At 41.3% G+C, this 16,979-nt stretch overlaps 1 protein-coding gene across 1 annotated transcript; it reads left to right on the top strand.

Moving 5' to 3' along the window:
- Positions 1-12,093: 12,093 nt before the first annotated feature.
- On the top strand, positions 12,094-12,635 carry LOC311232423 (large ribosomal subunit protein eL24-like). The gene has a single exon (XM_084319214.1). It carries the CDS (start codon positions 12,135-12,137, stop codon positions 12,597-12,599), a length of 465 nt encoding a protein of 154 aa, XP_084175340.1. The 5' UTR covers positions 12,094-12,134; the 3' UTR covers positions 12,600-12,635.
- Positions 12,636-16,979: the final 4,344 nt, after the last annotated feature.

Genomic DNA, 16,979 nt, shown 5'->3' with positions numbered 1-16,979 from the left:
CCGCGGCCACCAAACAGGAAATGACGTCTTCTTCTTCTTCTTCTTCTATTATGTTTTTTTTGCGGTGGCCTTGCATTTGTCGCCAACTACAGGATTTTTCATGATCGGCACATTGTTTCTTTTCACTTTAATAATAATAATAATAATAATAATAATAATAATAATAATAATAATAATAATAATAATAATAATAATAATAATAATAATAATAATAATAATAATAATAATAATAATAATAATAATAATAATAATAATAATAATAATAATAATAATAATAATAATAATAATAATAATAATAATAATAATAATAATAATAATAATAATAATAATAATAATAATAATAATAATAATAATAATAATAATAATAATAATAATAATAATAATAATAATAATAATAATAATAATAATAATAATGAACTTTATTTGTATAGCACCTTTCATAAAAAAATAATTGCAGCTCAAAGTGCTTCATAGCAGCAAAAGAAAGACAGGCATAGAAAATTGTGTTGTCCATTTCAAATTACTGTGTTCTATTAATCTGGTCATTACTACCTCCTCTTTTCTATTCCCTCCCCTATTTCTCTCACCTACTTTATTTTGTAATGTATGTGTAACAAGTGGAATATCAAGTCAAGTCAAGAGTTTTAATTGTCACGGCATACAGGTATACAATGAAATGCGGGTGGTCTTGCCCGCAACGATGTGCAATACAGTGGTACATATAATAGAATCAAAAGAAGGAAACAACATTGTGCAGTAACAGGTAGCAGGTAACATGGAGTGACATCTCGGTATCTGTACATAGTTATTTACAGCGCATGTGGGACATGCTAGTTAGCTTTGGTAGTGCAATACACTGTTCCTGTTATTCTAATTTAAAGTGTCATTTCCTTTGGCCATAAGTGTGCGTGTGTGCGACATGAGTGTGTGCCCGCTCATGTTAAAGTGTTAAGTGGCTGCTTGTGTGTGAGCGTGCACAGTGTGCGTGTCGTGTGTGTGTTCATGTGTGCTTGTGTGTGGACAGTTCAATGTTCTGAGCACTCAATGTTCATTGTTCATGGCTCTGATGGCCTGGGGGAAGAAGCTGAGCCTAAGCCGCTCTGTCCTAGTAGCTGGAGTTCGCAGGCGTCTGCCTGACCTCAGCAGCTGAAACAGGCTGTTATTGGGGTGGTGAGGGTCTTTCATTATCCTGCAGGCTCTGGATTTGCACCTCTTGTTGTATAGAACCTGCAGGGGGGGTAGTGCAATACCCGTGGTACGCTCGGCTGAGCGCACCACTCTCTGTAGGGCCTTCTTGTCCTGTGCCGTGCTGTTTCCATACCAGGCAGTGATGTTTCCGGTCAGGATGCTCTCTACAGCTCCTGAGTAGAAGGACTGGAGTATCTTCCCCGATACTCTGAACTTCCTTAACTGTCTCAGGTGGTAGAGACGCTGTTTCGCCTTCTTTACTACTGTGTCTATGTGTGTTGACCATGTTCAGGTCCTCTGAGATGTGGACCCCCAGGTACTTGAAGCTGCTCACCCTGTCCAATATATGCCTTGCGTTTATAATTACACCACATCTCTACACATCACACACTACACTTACATACCGTTAGCCTCATAGCATAATTGCCTAAGTCATTTTTCAAGACTTTCGGAAAAGAAGAAAAAACGAATTTTCACACAAGTCACACGAGTGAGTTAGGCAGAAAGAAATGTTTAAAATAACAAGGTTCTGATTGGTTCAATTTGGTCAAAAAATGTCGTAGGCAATTATGCTATGAGGCTAACGTGTCCACTTTGTTCAGGATGCTACTTGTTGTTGGGCATGGGGACGGGGTCATAGTGTAGGGGAGTGGACATTTCTGATGAATTAATTACATGTAATTCCGTAATGTTCTTCCCTCTCTGATATATTGCTGCATTGTTGTTTTAGTTTATGCAGTGTTTTATAATATTTTCCTGCAATCAACATCAACAATCTATATTTTGGTATCGTCCACGTGCCCAAAGCCTTTGCTCTAGCAACTGTTGCCCCTCTCTTGTCATGTTCACGAGACAGAAAGGCAACTGTTGCCCCTCTCTTGTCATGTTCCAGAGACAGAAAGGCAACTGTTGCCCCTCTCTTGTCATGTTCACAAGACAGAAAGGCAACCGTTGCCCCTCTCTTGTCATGTTCACAAGACAGAAAGGCAACCGTTGCCCCTCTCTTGTCATGTTCACGAGACAGAAAGGCAACTGTTGCTTGGCCTGAGAGCACAGTTGCTGACTCGAGACCTGTGTGTGTCTTTGTTTGCTTGTACAGAAAGAAATAAACCTGTGTTCTACAAAGCGGAGTCCTGGCTGTCCCTTCCATCATTGAAACACAACGCAGAACAATTGACACCGGTCACATAATAGAATATAATATTATGTACATTTCAGATATTGTTTGAATGGGTGTTTTTAGTCGATGGCGGGAAATTGGCTGACAAAAATAACTGTCCTACTTTGTACAACTACTAATACTCAAGTGTCACAAAATGGTCAAATTGTCATACATTATGGGACTTTTGGCATTATTGATCGTACAGAGGGTGAAATGATCATACAAATGCGATAATTCTGGGGCGGCTACGTGGCGTAGTGGGCAAGGCGCTCGCCACGAAATGCTGGAGACATTTGCTTTCAGTTTAGCTGGTCGTCCGTACTAATACACATTGGCCGTATTAGGGGGTGGGAAACTGATGGGTGGGGATCGGGCGTTGTGGACAGCGACTCCTACAGGTCGGTTGGTGCGCCTGCGCAGTAGAATCAGGAAGTGTCGGGGGCAGCGTGAGCCTCCCACGCGTTACTCCTCGCCACTGAGAGATCGAGCTGCGCAGGTGAAAAGATGCGACTGCTGTTACCTCAAGTACCGGAGGGGACTTGTGCTATGTATGACTTAGTCCACATTGCAGCCGGCTTGTGGGAGGCAAGAAACAGCGTTTGTGACAGGGGAGGGTTGAATTGGATGATACAAAATTGGGATGGGAGAAAATATAGAAAATGGGAGAAAAAGTGGATAAAAAAAAAATGCGATAATTCTCTTACATCTGGCAACACTGGTCCTCATTCTCGAACGGACATACGTAAAAGTTACCAAGGAATTCCTTCGTAACTCGATTTACATACTTATTCTGCATTCTCGAACGGCTTCGTATTGTAAATTCGTTGTAGGATTTACGAACTCGAAAAAAGGTAAGTCAGACAGACCGGTGCACGCCCGTATTTTCAACAGCTTTCTCTGGGACAAGTCATTGGGGATTGCCGATACTACAGACATCTGTGGAATTAAATAATTATGATAATAAATACGACAATATTTGTATCATTAACAATTACGTTTTGCATTTATAGTCCTGACTCAATGAGGCATTGTGAGCATTACACACAGAGCAGACTAAATAAATAAGAACTAAACCGATCGCCGCGGATATTGTATAGTGGAATATACTGTATTAATATGCCATATACTGTCTTCTTCTCTATATAATTTATTGTTGGTTTGATTTATGCATATTGCTAGAACTAAATAAAAGCTTGGGGAAACGGCTTAGTGAGGCAGCCACAGCACACACACATAGTTTTTTTTTTTTAATGGTCAACTGTTCTGGAATGTACTGCGTTTTACTTTTACCTCGAAAGTGCTTGAGTTTACAAAAGGTCCTTTGCGCTATATATATATTATTCCTAAAATTGCTGCACTTTATTAAAAATTGCATTGATCTGTTGGTCTGTGTAGTAGCTAATACAGGATTTTGCTGCTTAAACGTATGTATAATGTATATTCATTGATTCACTCGTATACCAAAATTCATTTGAAATTTCTTTTATCGAGTCCCACCACTAGTCACAATAGTAAGTGACTCCCTCCATTAATTTCTTCCTTAATTCAACAGTGAGTATAGACAAAAAACAGAAAACATTATACATAACATAACTACTGTATAAACAGAAATAAGTGTCAATTGTTCACATTTATTTATTTGTATTTTGTGTTCCAGGGAATCAAAGGCCTTATAAAATAGACTGAATGCCGTCTTCAGTGGTCTCTGACTGTGATCTTAGAATAAGTCATATGACACTTAATAGATAAGGTAGGCAAGAAATAGTGTCTGATCATTGTGTAATGAGTCTATCTCATGTCTCACTCACAAACAAACTCACCAAGTAGGCCTATTTTATAGCTAGCTAACGTTAACTTGCCAGGTCTGATCGGCACACACTCATTTATATTAGTGAAATTACGCCACGAAATGGAGCCATCTAAGGCCAATACAACTTTAGGCTATGCACGTCTGGTTCCTCCATCGTGAGGCTCCTCTAACTCAGTGGGTACAGCATGGCACTAATCCTGCCAGGGTTGGGGGTTCCATACCCACGTGGGTCCTTCTGCAAATGACTCCACTTGTGGCTTCAAGGTTCTGTAAAGTGCAGTCATCATGTATTGAGAGGTTTCAAAAGAAGTACACGTGGTACACAGAGATAATTATATATAATCACATTCACAAAAATAACACAAGGCTCTTTGAGTCATAAATACACTTACAATAGGTTACACAGTTTGATCAGTAGAAGCCACAAAGCACTGCTTTCTCTCCAACTTAGGCTACGGTGATGACACCCAACTCGACCTCGAAATAAATCCTACCCATCCACAGTCCTGCCATCATCCACTCTGACCACCTGCCTGGAGGAGACTAAGGCGTGGATAAAGCACAACTTCCTACAGTTAAACAGCTCCAAAACTGAAGCCATTCTCATTGGCACCCCACAGCAGGTCCGCTCATCCACCATCACCTTTTCCGGCCAGAACATCACCCTGTCACCAACAATCACCAACAATCACCAACCTAGGGGTCAAAATGGACCTTTGAGGCGCACATTTACATTTACATTTAGTCATTTAGCTGACGCTTTTATCCAAAGCGACTTACAAGTTCTGTACGACAAGCCATCAGGAAGGGCACAACTCTATCAGCTGAGCAACAATGTTCATCAAAGTGTTGAGTGCTACAGTGTAGGTTAGTTTATTAGGACAAGTGCATGACAGTAAGGTTAGTTAGGGTTAGATTATTATTATTTTTTTTTTTTTTTTTCAGATAATGGTTGAAGAAGTGCGTCTTTAGTCTACAGCGAAAGATTGGACGGGTTTCGAGCGGCTGTCCTAACTGGGGTGGGTAGTTTATTCCACCATTGTGGGGCAAGGACTGAGAAAAGGCAGGTTCTCCTTGATGACCCTCCCGGAGCTCGGATAGGAGTGGGTCTGAGACGGCCAGAAGATGCAGAGCGTAGGGGTCTTGAGGGTGTGTATAGTTAGAGACCATTGACCGGAGGTAGGCGGGAGCGGTTACCTTTGCCGCACGGTATGCCAGGTCGAGGGCCTTGAAGCGGATTCGTGCAGCAATGGGGAGCCAGTGCAGGTCCCTAAGAAGTGGGGTGACATGGGCCGACTTTGGTAGGTAACATGCAAGAACAACAAGAGACGCAGTCCTTGATCTAATATTTTATAATTTTAAAAGGATTGCAGCGTAATGTGATAATACCATAGCTCTGAAATGATTATTATGTTATTACAAAGGTTTTGGGAGAAATAATACACTAAGAAAAAGAAGGAAAAAAACGATTTAAAACATTTAGTAGTGACCACATTTGTGGCAAATAACCCCCTCTTCATTGGGGCAAAGGGCCCCCTTTTGGTTGATTGAGAGTGAAAGAATTCTGATCATTTTCTTTTCTTTAGATTTAGTATTCCAATAATCAGTGATTTTAACCTACCTAGCAAGCTTAGTGGACAACAAACAAATGCATGTTTTAGCATAATAGGGTGTTAACTGGCAGCTCTACCATTAGGATAGGCCTAGCTAAATCTATTGTAGCTAACTTATACAGTAGACCAATTAAAATGAGGTTTGAGATAATTTTTTTTTTAAAGCAGACCAATTACATTTCTAAAAATAGATTAGATTATTTGGTTGGGGGAGGGGTGGGGGCCGGGGGTCTTGGTATGTCTATCCCCGGTTGTGTATTTTTTGGAGGTGGGTTTCCCTAGTGGAAGAAGTTGTACAACAGACGCGTAAGAGGCCTGTCTGTTGTATAACAATGATGTTGTTGTTGTCATTGTTGTTATTATTTATTATTGTTTATTTAAAAATACGTATGAGAAAAAATGAACAGTGTAAACAATATCATTAACTCTGAATATAAAAATATGAGAAAAGCAAACAAGACGCGGTCTCGGACTGGTGGGGGCCCCTGATTCGAGGTCTTGGTGAGTCGGAGTGTTAAAGAGGCATGATGCTCTGGCTCGCTGGGGTGCCGGATTTGGGGTCCTCACGGGGTAGGGACCTTGGTTGTCGATACTGGAGATGACGGGTGCTCAAGTAATCTCGCCTTATGGTACATACATGTGGGTATATGCATGTATATATGTATATATATGTATGTGTGTATGTATATGTATATATATATATTATATATATATATTCTTATTAATTTATATATTTAATTTATACATGACTATTTTATTTTTCATTATTCTGATTTAACTGATGGTCTTGTCATTATTATTATTATTATTATTATTATTATTATTATTATTATTATTATTATTATTATTATTATTATTATTATTATTATTATTATTATTATTATTATTATTATTATTATTATTATTATTATTATTATTATTATTATTATTATTATTATTATTACTGTTATTGTCCTGTGATGTCTTGTTTATTAGTATTGTTATTGTATTGTCTTGTTTCATGTTGAAAAGGGAAAATAAAGAAAAACTGTAAAAAAAAAAAAAAAATAGATTAGAACTTAATAGCATAAATAGTGGTTCAGCTTAGCTAAAATGTTCAACAGAATTGTGCGTTTTGTGATAAAAGCAAGATAAAAGGCACAGTCAGCCCCCCTAAAAGTGATCTAATAACGTTGATGCCTGCCATGGCCAGTAGGGGGCGAATTTGCAGTGGCCCAATAAGATTTCTTCTATAAGCCAGGGGTTCCCAACGTTTTCAGCCCCCCCCCCCCCCCCCCCCCTCTGTAGGCCATAATTACAAATTCCATTGGAAGTAAATTAGTAATTAGGATATTTGCTTTTAGAAAGACTGGTTTAGATTCACATATTGGAGGGTACAGAAGATACAAAGATTAAGAGGTAAGACTCATGTTATGTAGTGGGACACCAACCCAACTAACTTGGTATTGACCTGGCTGAAGCCTCCCCTCCCCCCACGTTCACCACTTAACACCTCCATGTGTTGCAATGCGCAGGACTGCACAGCATCAGGACACCTGGGACAACCCCCCCCCTCCCCCATAGTCAATTGTTTGTGCACTGTCTGCAATTCGGCACAAAGTATCCTCTCTCTTGCTGGGCTGCGTTAGGAACAAATGAATACCACCATGGCATACTGGAATATAACCTTAACCTGTACCTTTTGAGTATTTTATAACCTTTACCTTTTGAGTATTTTACACTGCGCTGTTTATTATTAAGAAGACAAGTTGGACATGGAAAGAGACACAAACCGTCTGGGACGTTCGGTTTTCATGGGGAAATACGTTGGCGTAAGTATTTATGTGCATTTGTTTTCTTTATTACTTGTTGTCAACTATTAGTTTTCATGGATTTTTTTTGGGTCAAAACCATTTGCATGTCCACTTCAGTCTAAGTTCTGTTCTGTTGAGTGTTTTGATCAGATGCAGGGATGGAAAAGCTGGAGCTTCTTCAGAGACTATTAATAACGTCTCAAGTCTCAACAGCAGTTGAGGCAAGATGTTTAAAAGCTCAACTCACTGCCTCTGGAGTAACGTTGCATAGTTTTAGTAAGATATTCCTTTATTGACCATCTTGGGGGAATTCGGGCGTCACTATGAATTGAAAATGGGGGACCCTGATGTAAACAAGACGAAAGTCTTTCTCTGGTCTGCATGCCCTTAACAATTGTGTGTATTGAGCCGTACTGTCTGTATTGTACCCATTCTGCAATCTGTTAAATAAAGTTTCCGATCAATAGCAGCATGGGGGAGGGGAGGTACACGCATGGCAGAGTAATAGTAGAAATAGTCATAGATAATATATAAGCAATACAATTAGATGATCTGAAGTTGAAATCATGTAGTTAAAATACGGCCTCGCAAGCGTGTAAACAAATGGTGGACTCGAGGAGGGAGGCCTGGTCCTCGTGCAGCAGGACAGACCAGATATTCACACCTTCAAATGAGCAACGGTTCAAAGTTTCATCAATTGTATTTCATTGTCTGTTTATTTCCCCAGTATATAAACCCCATTCCCTCAGTATGAACACGAGGGGACTGTAATGAAATGACATGTTTTCAGTTTGAGGACATTGGTCGTGGAGTTACCTCGCCTACGCTAAGTGCAGTTCGCTTGATTGTCCAGCAGATGGAGCCAGAGCGCCGTGTGTATCTGCAACGTGAGAGAACAGAACACAAAAACAGGGAGAGATTGGATCGAAAAGTCAACTTGATGTCACCCGCTGAGCGTTCGGTTGAGGTTATTAATTTCCTTTGTCTATATGATTCAGATTAGTAGAAAATATATGCAACTCTTCCTCTTTTAGGTGTTTTTGAGTTTTGGATATTTAGCTCTTGTCCTATTGGAGGGTGGCTGCCACGTGACGCGGATGTGTTGAGAAGTATACTTGAATAGCGTTACATTGTTCTTAAATAATTCCTCTACGGTTAAATGTTGTATAAAAGTAGACATATCCATATATCGGACGCTACACATGTTGCCTGATAGTATTTATCTTATACGTTAAGAGATATTATGAATCATCTCTGCATAAACCCACGACCGAGAGTGAGCTGTCTGGGAATGACCCCGCTCCGCCTGACGGCCATTTTTAATTTTCTAAATAGTGCAGGTTTGAGTGGTAGGATATAGAGTAGTGTAGAATAGGGATTGGCATGTGCATAATCCATCTAGCTCTAAAATCAATTTCAGTAGGTGGCGGTAATGCACCAGCACGTGATTGATTGATTGAATTGATTGAAAAGTTTATTAACAGATTGCAGAATGGGTACAGTACAGTACATCTCAATACATACAATTGTTAAGGGGATGCAGACCAGAGAAAGACTTTCGTCTTGTTTCCACCAGGGTCCCCCATTTTCAATTCATCATAACATATCGCTGCTGTCGGGCCAAAACCTCATAACTCCATTTTTTGAATTTTTTTTTATTATATAAATCAACTCCGTAGATCATCCTCCATATGTGTGTGTGGGTTTTACAAAGTTTAAACAATGGGAAAGCATTAAACCGATCATCTGTCTAAACCGCCTAACTCTATTCACCCTCAAATCTGTGTTCGTTTTTTTCATCTGCTGAAAAGTTGGGTTTTTGGAGTTATGAGGTTTTGTCCCGACAGCAGCGATATATGACATACATGACATACAGATAGACAGTACTGCTACATCTATACATTTATGACATATCAGATTTGCAAATACAGTACTGTTTGTGATACAAAAGTGTCCAGAAAAGGAGTGTATATACATTTGGCGTAGAAACTGTACATTGGAGGAGGTTGGTGGGGTGGGGTTGGGTGGGTTGGGTGAGGGCTGTACATTGGAGGTGGGGGGGGGGGGGGGGGGTTGGGTAGGGGACACACACACATTTTACACTGTACATTGGAATATTGACAAAGCCTTACTTGGTCATTTACTGTACAACTAGGTTAGGACATTTGTAGGGGCCAGTTTCGAATTGCAGTCTCACGTAGGTGTTTTTTGAGAGTGTTTTTGAAGGTGGGTAGTGATTCACATTCCTTTACAGCTTTAGGCAGGGCGTTCCACATTGATGTGGCATAATTGCGAAACGTGTTTAGTCCCTTGTTTGAGCCGAATCTGGGTTTTACATGATTTGTGGAGCTCCCTCTGGTGTTGTGATCGTGGTATTCACTGACCTTTGGGAAGTATTTTGACATGTACATGGGTACCTTGGTCGCGTAGTGTATCTTGTAGACCAGGCCCATTGCAAGTTGCTGTACTCTGTCGTCTACTCTAAGCCATCCTAGGTTGTCAAAGTGGGCAGGGGTGAGGTGGGTTCTAGGAGTCAGGTCAAGTAGTAGTCTGACTAGCTTGTTTTGAGATGTTTGTAATTTGTTTTTTAGTGCCTTTGAGGTGCTTTGGTACCATGAGGTGCAAGCATAGTCGTAGTACCCTTGAATGAGTGCTCCTGCTAGAGTCTTCAGGGTATTCTTGTTTACCAGAGAGGAGATCCGGTACAAGAATCGCGTTCGTTGGTTGACTTTTTTTATTACATTGGATGCCATTTTGTCACAGGAAAGATTAGCCTCTAGGATGGAACCCAGGTAGGTAATTTCATCTTTCCTTGTGATAATATTGTCACCCACTGTAACCGAGAAGCCGTCGGTCTTGCTGAGTTTGTTATTTGAGCCGAAGAGAATGGACTCTGTTTTGCCCATGTGTAATGATAGTTTGTTGTCGGCGAGCCATATGCAGATTTTGCCTAGTTCCGAGCTGAGGGCTTTTTCAACCTGTAACTTGTTCTTGTCAGAGACCAGCAGGGCTGAGTCGTCCGCAAACAGGAACAAGTTGCAGTCACAAGCTGACGACATGTCATTTGCATAAATTAGGAATAGTAGCGGTCCTAGTATGCTTCCTTGTGGAACACCACAGCTCACTGTGAGGGGGGGGGATAGGGTACCGTTTACTTCCACCATCTGTTCCCTCCCCTCCAGGTAGGATTGTATCCAGCTCACTGATAAACTATCAAAACCAATTGCTTTTAGCTTGTCAATCAGAATGGTGTGATTGACAGTGTCGAAGGCCTTTTGTAGGTCCAGCATGACCATGCCGCAGTATTTGCCCGCGTCCACCTCTTGTTTGATGTGGTCGTTCAAGTAGAGAAGGCATGTGTCAGTGGAGTGGGATGTTCTGAAGCCAGATTGGAATTCGTAGATTAGATTTTTTTCCGCGAGGTACTTTTCGATCTGTTCGTATACTATTTTTTCCATGACTTTCGAGATGGATGTAAGGATAGAAACAGGGCGGTAGTTACCCGGGTCTAATTTGCTGCCCTTTTTGTGCAGGGGTGTTACTCTCGCAATTTTGAAGTCCTTGGGGACGTGTCCCTGTTTTATGGAGAGGTTTATTATGTGTGTGATGACTGGGGTGATGGCTGCTGCTGAGTCTCTGAGGAATTTGGAGGGGATGTTGTCATGGCCAGTGGCCTTGTTTGGTTGGAGGGCGCTCAGTTTTTTGAGTACCTCATCTGTAGTTACTATTTCCAGTTTGAAGTCGTCTTTGTGGACGCCTAGGTTCATGTAGTATGCTACTATGTGTTCTACCCCATACTGCCCTGAGTGGGAGGGTAGTTTGTTTACCAGTGTTGTGGCTATGTTTGTGAAGAAAGTGTTTAAGTAATTGGCTACATCCAGCTTGTCTGTGATGAGCGTGTTGTCCGTCTTTATGTTTATGTTTGAGAACCTGGTTTTGAGTTTTTTACTGCAGCCTAGTTGATTGTTGAGTAATTTCCAAAGTTCACGTGGTTTATTTTTGTTTTCCTCGGTTTTGTCATTGATGAATTTTTTTTTAGCAGTTTTGATCATGGAGTTTACGTCATTTCTTAGTCTGTTTCTTTCTAGTTTGAGTTCAGTCACGTGGTCTTGGAGTTCACTGCTCGTGCTTTTGGTAAGCTTTGACTGACTTTTACGAAACTCAGAGCATTTTTTGTCTCTGGCTTTCATAGCGGTCAGTATTTCAGTGTGCATCCATGGCTCAGCGCGATTTTTTACCCTGGTGGTTCTTAGGGGGGCCATTTTGTTTAGTATTGATGAAAATTTGGTTTTGAAGCCAAGCCAAGTTTCTTCAACCAGTGTACCATTGAGTTCATCTGACCAGTCCAGACTCTCCAGTTCAAGGTTAAAGGCCTCGCTAGAGTAGGTTTTGAGGTCTCTAGATGTGACTGTTTTGTGACAGCCAGCCTTTAGTTTTAGCTTTTTGCGTTAGTGCCAACCGCCAATAAACATTAGAAGAAGAAGAAGAAGAAGTTTAACGGTATCGCTTCTCTGCCTTTTCTCTAAGATCAAGTGCTTTCCGGTTCGGTGCTCTCTCTCGCAGCCATCATGAAGGTCGAGTTGTGCAGTTTCAGCGGCTATAAGATCTACCCCGGCCATGGCCGCCGCTACGCCAGGATAGACGGGAAGGTGTTCCAGTTCTTGAATGCCAAGTGTGAGTCTGCGTTCCTCGCCAAGAGGAACCCTAGGCAGATCAACTGGACTGTTCTGTACAGGCGCAAACACAAGAAGGGCCAGTCAGAAGAGGTGACAAAGAAGCGCACGCGTCGTGCAGTGAAGTTTCTGAGGGCCATCACTGGGGCCTCCCTGCCTGAGATCATGGCCAAGAGGAACCAGAAGCCAGAGGTCCGCAAGGCCCAGCGGGAGCAAGCCATCCGGGCTGCCAAGAAGGCCAAGCAGGCGACCAAGAAGCCCTCTGCCACAAGCACTAAGGCCCCCACCAAGGCTGCACCAAAAGCCAAGCCCCAAAAGCCCATGAAGCTCAACGCCCCTCGTGTTGGTGGAAAGCACTAAATCTGTCCGTCTTGGTTGTTAATAAAATATTCTTGGTTAAAAGATGAAAAAAAAAAAAAAAAAATCTGTTCTTCGGAAGCGGGAAACTTCCGACGGCTTGCGTCCACGATACGCTGGAGCGCTCTAGTATAACCTCTGGCCAGATCCTAAATCTACACGTTGAACCATGGCTGCCACAACTTCTACACAAATCTGGGAACAGATAGGAGAAGGATTCGTGCATCATTATTACCAGCAGTTCGACGCCGATAGGAACAAACTCGGTGACGTGTATACTGAAGAAGCCTGCTTGACGTGGGAAGGTGTGCTTGCCCTCGAAGTTCCTCAACATGAATACCTGCTGGAAGCCCATCACCTACTCCTCGTCTGCCTTTAGCTGTCCCATCACCATGATAGAGACGCAACTGTCCGGTGTAGGCTGGTAGTCTTTTGATGTGATACTGTGTTGAATGACTTTGAAAGGCAGGCTCGCTAGTTTCTCGATTATTGCTTTCACGAACGACATGTTCCGCCTGGCGTTACACAACTTTACAGTCTAGCGGTCTGGAGTTCTTTTTGTCTGCTCGCTCGCCTTTCAGGACGTCGCCTTTTTTTATATGACATTCATCTATTAATATCCGTTCAGTGTATGTTTTTTTTAATTCTGGTTCCGCAATGATTATTTGTATGTCAAGCTCATGTGTTTACAGTAAATGTTTCAATTACTCTGTCCGTTTTTGACAGTTACAGGTTTGAGATTAAAAAAAAAAAATTATTTTTTATTTTTTTTAAGCAGACCAATTACATTTCTAAAAATAGATGAGAACTTAATAGCAAATAGTGGTTCAGCTTAGCTCAAATGTTCAACAGAATTGTGCGTTTTGTGATAAAAGCAAGATAAAAGGCACAGCCCCCATAAAAGTGATATAATAACGTTGATGCCTGCCATGGCCAGTAGGAGGCGAATTTGCAGTGGCCCAATATCCAGATTTCTTCTATAAGCCAGGGGTTCCCAAAGTGTCAGCCCCCCCCCCCCCCCCCCCCCCCCCCCCCCGTAGGCCATAATTACAAATTCCATTGGAAGTAAATTAGTAATTAGGATATTTGCTTTTAGAAAGACTGGTTTAGATTCACGGAGAGTACAGAAGATACAAAGATTAAGAGGAAAGACTTATGTAGTGGGACACCAACCCAACTAACTTGGTATTGACCTGGCTGAAGCCTCCCCTCACGTCCACCACTTAACACCTCCATGTGTTGCAATGCGCAGGACTGCACAGCATCAGGACACCTGGGACAACCCCCCCCCTCCCCCCATAGTCAATTGTTTGTGCACTCGGCACAAAGTATCCTCTCTCTTGCTGCGTTAGGAACAAATGAATACCACCACCATGGCATACGTAAGGGATAATGTATGCCTACGAGGTCATTGTCGCAAAATAATTGACCGACACGGAGTTTAAAATACCGAGGCGCCGCGCCGAGGTGTTTTAAACGTAGTGAAGGTCAATTATTTTGCGACAATGACCGAGTAGGCTATACCAGTGGTTCTCAAACTTTTTACACCAAGTACCACCTGAGAACGTAGCTGGCTCTCCAAGTACCACCATAATACAGTCTATTCAGCTATGCACAGTTCACGCAGGAGGCAAATGTATTCCTAATACCATTATTTATTGTTAACTTTTGTCAGACACAGCCACAATGTACAAAGGGATAGCACTAGAACTTGCAAACGCTTCCACACAACTCATACAATGCAAGGGGCATTGAGAACATAATAACTAACATGCTCACATAGCAAGTGGGAAAATTAAGAACAACTGTATTTCAGCAAATGTACTTAATTCTCTCTATCTCTCTCTCTCTCGCTCTCTCTCTCTCTCTCTCTCCCTCTCTCACACAGCAAGCAATTGTCCGTCATTCTCTCTCTCACACACACACACACACACACACAATTATTTTGTTACAAAAACTTAATTTCCTGCATTCTGGTGCAGGAATTTTTAGATGTTTACCCTTTAAATGCCAGTGTTTGTGATGGGCATCACAAATTATTGTAAAAAAGAAAAGAAAACACATATTCAATACATTTTTGAATGTTTACCCTTAAATGCCAGTTTGTGTGATGGCATCACAAATTATTGTTAAAAAAACACACAAAAAGTAAAATATTTACAATATATCAAATGCAAAGTAAATTTTTCTGGGGGGGATTATTACAGGCTAGGCATGTGTCAATGATTAGCAGAAACACACATTTTGATGGATTTTTTGTAATGTCAGATTTAACACCAACTCTTTTCAGAAAAGTAGGAGTATTTCATTTTTTATCTGACATTACAAGAAATCTAAAAATAAATGGTTATGATCATAGATTATAGATTATCTAACTATCGCGCTGCCGCAACCAGAAACACTGGCCTGGCCTGCTTCTAAGTTCAGTGGCCTGACTGCAAAAAAAAAAAAAAAATTAGCTTTTTTGGAAATGTTTTCAAGTACCACCAGCAGTACCACCAAGTACCACAGTTTGAGAACCACTGGGCTATACATTATCCCGCTTATTACATGGCTAACTTACTAACAATATACCTAATTCATTTGACAAATCGCAGTTGTTCTGTGGCTCTGTCAGCCCAAATAAAGTGATTATTATTATCGCGGGCAGCCTCTGTGTTCTGGCTCCGCTGTGTTCTGGTCCGCTCGTCGCTCCGCCCCCTGTCATCGCCGGCACGGCAGTGTCTAATTGCACTGAAACAGTGTGTCAGTGGGCTTGATTGCGAACAGCTGCGCTCTGCGGTCATTATTGAAAAATCTGCGGTCATTATTGAAAAATAATGTCCGCAGTCGGGGGGCTATTGACCAATCACAAGCAAGCATTTCGGCGAATGTGAAAACGCCATGTAATAATGGAATATAACCTGTACCGTCCTTTTGAGTATTTTATAACCTGTACCTTTTGAGTATTTTACACCGCGCTGTTTATTATTAAGAAGACAAGTTGGACATGGAAAGAGACATAAACCAACTAGAGGACCAAACCGTCTGGGACGTTCGGTTTTCATGGGGAAATACGTTGGCGGATGTTTTGAAAACGTGCAACTCTAGTAAGTATTTATGTGCATTTGTTTTCTTTATTACTTGTTGTCAACAATTAGTTTTCATGGATTTTTTTGGGGTCAAAACCATTTGTTTTTAGTTCCCTAGTCTAGCGTTAAATGTAAAATAAAATACATGTCCACTTCAGTCTAAGTTCTGTTCTGTCGTCGAGTGTTTTGATCAGATGCAGGGATGGAAAAGCTGGAGCTTCTCCAGACGTTTAAAAGCTCAACTCACTGCCTCTGGAGTAACGTTGCATAGTTTTAGTAAGATATTCCTTTATTGACCATCTTGGGGGAATTCGGGCGTCACTATGAATTGAAAATGGGGACCCTGATGTAAACAAGACGAAAGTATTTCTCTGGTCTGCATCCCCTTAACAATTGTGTGTATTGAGCCGTACTGTCTGTATTGTACCCATTCTGCAATCTGTTAAATAAAGTTTCCGATCAATAGCAGCATGGGGGAGGGGAGGTACACGCATGGCAGAGTAATAGTATTAATACATAGATAATATAAGCAATACAATTAGATCTGAAGTTGAAATCATGTAGTTAAAATACGGCCTCGCAAGCGCGTAAACAAATGGTGGACTCGAGGAGGAGGCCTGGTCCTCGTGCAGCAGGACAGACCAGATATTCACACCTTCAAATGAGCAACGGTTCAAAGTTTCATCAATTGTATTTCATTGTCTGTTTATTTTCCCAGTATATAAACCCCATTCCCTCAGTATGAACACGAGGGGACTGTAATGAAATTACATGTTTTCAGTTTGAGGACATTGGTCGTGGAGTTACCTCGCCTACGCTAAGTGCAGTTCGCTTGATTGTCCAGCAGATGGAGCCAGAGCGCCGTGTGTATCTGCAACGTGAGAGAACAGAACACAAAAACGGGGAGAGATTGGATCGTAAAGTCAACTTGATGTCACCCGCTGAGCGTTCGGTTGAGGTTATTAATTTCCTTTGTCTATATGATTCAGATTAGTAGAAAATATATGCAACTCTTCCTCTTTTAGGTGTTTTTGAGTTTTGATATTTAGCTCGTGTCCTATTGGAGGGTGGCTGCCACGTGACGCGGATGTGTTGAGAAGTATACTTGAATAGCGTTACATTGTTCTTAAATAATTCCTCTACTGTTAAATTTTGTATAAAAGTAGACATATCCATATATCGGACGCTACACATGTTGCCTGATAGTATTTATCTTATACGTTAAGAGATATTATGAATCATCTCTGCATAAACCCACGACCGAGAGTGAGTTGTCTGGGAACGACGCCGCTCCGCCGGACAGTTTAACGGC

Source organism: Notolepis coatsorum, assembly GCF_963971535.1.
Source record: "Notolepis coatsorum genome assembly, chromosome: 7".
NCBI lineage: Eukaryota > Metazoa > Chordata > Actinopteri > Aulopiformes > Paralepididae > Notolepis > Notolepis coatsorum.
The sequence above is the reverse complement of the archived record's forward strand: the minus strand, read 5'-3'. Positions and strand labels throughout refer to the sequence as shown.

Bases quoted from the DNA above. Each gene is read 5' to 3' on its own strand.
- LOC311232423 (XM_084319214.1), top strand. From the start codon at position 12,135: ATGAAGGTCGAGTTGTGCAGTTTCAGCGGCTATAAGATCTACCCCGGC.